Source organism: Notothenia coriiceps, unplaced genomic scaffold (assembly GCF_000735185.1).
Source record: "Notothenia coriiceps isolate Sejong01 unplaced genomic scaffold, NC01 NC01_scaffold00036285, whole genome shotgun sequence".
NCBI classification, from domain to species: domain Eukaryota; kingdom Metazoa; phylum Chordata; class Actinopteri; order Perciformes; family Nototheniidae; genus Notothenia; species Notothenia coriiceps.
In genome coordinates this window covers 7,042-11,191 of record NW_011368986.1, presented here as the reverse complement: position 1 = coordinate 11,191, position 4,150 = coordinate 7,042, and the positions used below count along the sequence as shown (strand labels likewise).

Below are 4,150 nucleotides of genomic sequence, written 5' to 3'. Positions count from 1 at the left end.
CTCTAAACAGTGTGTGTGTGTGTGTGTGTGTGTGTGTGTGTGTGTGTGTGTGTGTGTGTGACCCAAAGAATGGTTGTATTCATGTCACTGTGTGGACACAGCATGACTGCATGGAGGAGAGGAGGGAGGGATAAAAACAGGGAGGAGAGGAAAAACTACACAGGATTTCACTGAAGGCAACAGAAGTCCAGTCATCATCTTTTAATAACATTTATATCCTAATGTTTTTTTTGCAAATAACAACACACCTGATACCATGCTGCCATGTCACACACTTTCCCCATAGCAGAGTGCATGTAGAGCACCAAACAGCTCAGAAAGTGCTGTTGAGATGGCAGTCTGAACTGTACTCTGTATTCCACTCTGTTCTTCCTGCTGCACTTTGGCCTACTGACTGTTGTGCAAAGTGGAAACAGCATCACATTGTTGTCACAGTAAAACAAATATTCAGTGAAGTTTTTTTCTTTCTTGCATCAAGACTTTATCAGTCTATCATCTTTATTGAATGTTGAGCGAGCGGTTAGTTAGCAATCTTTCTCCCTTAAGACAATTTAAATCCCTGAGGGGTGCCACTGATTCATTTTGATCTAAATTGAGCAAGGCTTAACTGAGGAGTAATAATTATCCACACACATACACGTTTATTCAAGTTGTACTAGGTACAGTTTGTGGTACTTTACTTGAGTGTTTATTTTAGACACTCTCAGGTTCCCTGTTCTTACGAAACTAGAATAAAATCATTATCTTACATAGCTAACCAAAATTAGTGAACATAAAATGCCACTTCAACCAGGTACATTGCAATGCTGCTTACATTTCAGGTTTAATAACCCTACTGTACTGCCACTTGAGGATTTTTACTATGTGGTACTACTTTAAGTTGAGAAAGTATCAAAGTCCTCACTGGTCAATAAAATAAGTTAGGTGGTTTGCATTCATTTAAAGTTCATTAATACTAACTTTCAACAGCTTATTATCTTAACTTGTGTGCTGACCTTTTCAAAGCCTTTTTCGCAGTAATACTTTACCAGCCACTTCCAAGTAGTCGTCGGATAGTTGAACATTTGTTAAGTCAGCTTAACATGCCTCCCTGATTCAGCTGTGTGCTAAAACACTTGTTGACACTCAAGTGATTTTCAACAGAAGGATGTCAAAATAAGGTGACACTTGAGTTTTACAACTTTAAGGCAAGACAAAAGGCAGTGCACTTCAATAACCTTTATTTTGTTTACAGATGTATTCCATTTTGAAGTTTGAATGGGGGAGAAGGAGCATTAGTGCTATTTACAATTGGTTTGAAAACTTTTATCTCTGTACAGATTTGAACCCTGATCAATATAAACAATATATTTTTTTTTTAAGACCTAGTGCTGTTACAAAGCGATTCTTTAAAGCAAAAAAACTCACAAAGAAAAAAAGGATTACATTAAATTATAAACAAATGAAAAAATAATAAAAAGAGAAAATAAAAATACAGTCCGTCAATGATTAGGGAGGTGTTGCTGCTGTTAAGCACAAGACATTGTCAGCGAGTGACAGTGAACTGGCTAGAAGCTAACCGTATACACAATCATGGACTAAACACCAATATACTGTATATCAACAAGATCTAAAGTCATCATGTTCTATATAAGATTCATATTAAATATAATCTACACGTTACCTTAGTTTGGAACATTACTTCCATTGGAAAAATATAAAATAAAACAATAAAACTTTGTATACATTTTAATTAATCTGATGAAGGAGCACATGCTTCCGTTGTGCAAAATGGACTAACTGTATTAATGCAGAGAGAGAGAATCAAGGAAAGAGTAAGAAGCAAATTAAGACGAATAAGGAACAATTTCATTCCGAGCTAATTTCCCTGCTCAAGAGCAATTTGTCATAGAGATCCTTCACAACACAGTTAGAAAAGAAGCACAATGAGCCTTTCCTCACAGAGAGAGGGGATGGTGCATCAGGGAGGGAAGGTAACTGACATGACGTTTCATTTTTTTACAACACTGGGCGGTCAGTAATATGCATGGACTGTCAAAACACAGTCACAAATGTCATGGACAAACAAATAACCAAAACAACACCACCAACACTGGTTGTTTCTCTATTTGTCTGTTTGTTAGGCTTTGTTTGGCTAAGAATATGACGAGTGAAAGAGTAGGATGCATCGGTCTCTACAGCACCCTGCAGACAAAAAGGAATAATTTCTCTCTTGTGACCTTTAAGGGCAGATGAGGGCAGTAAAAAGGACACCGGTGTGTCTATATATGTGTGTTTGTGTGTCCTGGTTTGAGTTTTCTGATCAGGCACGTCTAAGTCTGCTGCACCGAGGGAGATCACACAAGCACATATGGTAGGATGTGTATACAGGATGTCATAGTGTGTGTGTGTGTGTGCGTGCGTGTGTGTATGTGTGTTGGTTTGTTGGCGAGTTGTTAGTGGTTAAAATTGTCAGCGTTCTGTATGAGAAAACAAGGCCACACACACAAAATTGGGCACTGCATTACTATGACAACCAGCTGGAAAGAGGAGCCAGTTAGTAAAGGTATTTTGACACACCGGCCAAGGGGGGCTAGACAAAGTGTGTGTGTCTATTGCTTGTATGCTTGTGTACAAGTGTGTTGCAGAAGGCTTAAAAAGGTGTGCATTAAGAAAAAAAAAGGGGGGAAAAACACATGCAAATCCAGTTCCTTCCACACATTTTCAGTTATGACAACAAACCAAGTACAACAAAGGAATCAACTCTATTGTTAATCAATTTCCTGCTCTCAACTCTGTGTCCTGAATCAGCCAGAGCCTGCTGTCTTTCTATAGGTGTGTGTGTGTGTGTGTGTGTGTGTGTGTGTGTGTGTGTGTGTGTGTGTGTGTGTGTATATATGTGTGTGAGAGAGAAGGGGGTCAAAAGAAATAGAGAAGGGTGTGCGCGTGTTTGTCTGTATGCATATCCGCACTGTGGACAGGCTCCTGGACAGGGGACAGACTCATTAGGTCCAGGATGTTGAGGGAGGGTGGTGTGTATTTACAGAATGACACAGCAGTTACTCTCCCCGGTCTTCTCTCTATTCCTCTGACCTGAAAACACACACACACACACACACACACACACACACACACACACACACACACACACACATCATTATCAGGAAAAACCCTGGAATACAAGGTCATCATCAAACAAGATGCTATGGCCAATCAAATACATGCAACCATGGACATCTCACCAGCATGGCAACACAATTTAAAAGCGTATTTTAACCAACATTTCTCTTTTACCAAACATTATGCCTACTGCGAATTGATAGTTGCATTAGACCATGTTCAACAAAACATTGATTAATTGTACACCCCTTCCTTGCAAACTGACTAAAAAGGGGAAAACATGGCTCTATTTGTAGTGTGCTACATGTTGTGGAGCGAGTAACCACAGTAACCATTTGTGCTGCTATTTATTTAAATAACTTACCATTGCCCTTTAATATTTCTTCCCCAGAGGACATGTTTTCTTCTGGGGTTAACATGGGGTAATTATTTATTTGACCTTACCTTGAGTTTATCTTACCCAGAATGCATAGCAAACTGTGGATAGTCAATAAATGTAGCGCTTTGTGTGACCTTAAATGTCCCTCTGATCTCTGCTTATTGTTAGGTTGAATCAGTGCCTGTTCTAAACACACAATCAGCTTCTACTACACAAAAAGGAGACCAGTCAACTAATATGATTTATATCAGCTGTGCATTGTACACAATATGCTGTATCTTGGAGATATCCTTAATGGAGCCAATTATTTGCACTGGTGACTGTTCCTTAGACAGAAGCCATGTGTAGAGATAAATAATGTCTGGGAGCGGAACGATTAAAGTGGCTCAGCGTGTGAAAAGGCCTACTGAAAGGAAAGGAGGGCTTGTTACCTTGGGAATTTGGCTCAGGCAAAGTCTCTCTGGCAACTAAATGCATCACTGTGGTCTTCCCCAAGGGCAGTTTGAGAGCTACAGGGGAGGAGAGAGAGAGAGAGAGAGAGAGAGAGAGAGAGAGAGAGAGAGAGAGAGAGAGAGGGAGAGGAAGGATGTAAAGGTTATTCAGTGAGCTACAGCATGTCTGTCTTTTGTTGCAGAATAATAACTCCTTGCAGGTAACGAAGCAATTCAATGA

The 4,150-nt window shown here is 39.7% G+C and overlaps 1 protein-coding gene across 1 annotated transcript in view; it reads right to left on the bottom strand.

Annotated features, from left to right (window-relative positions):
• Window positions 1-1,203: 1,203 nt before the first annotated feature.
• Window positions 1,204-4,150, bottom strand: part of ubl3a (ubiquitin-like 3a) — a gene marked incomplete at its 5' end in the record, with an annotated part of 5,748 nt that continues 2,801 nt past the window's right edge. The window contains 2 exons of the mRNA XM_010792062.1: window positions 1,204-3,072; window positions 3,910-3,987. Coding sequence (XP_010790364.1) covers window positions 3,020-3,072; window positions 3,910-3,987 — 131 coding nt within the window. The remainder of the gene's footprint in view (window positions 3,073-3,909; window positions 3,988-4,150) is intronic.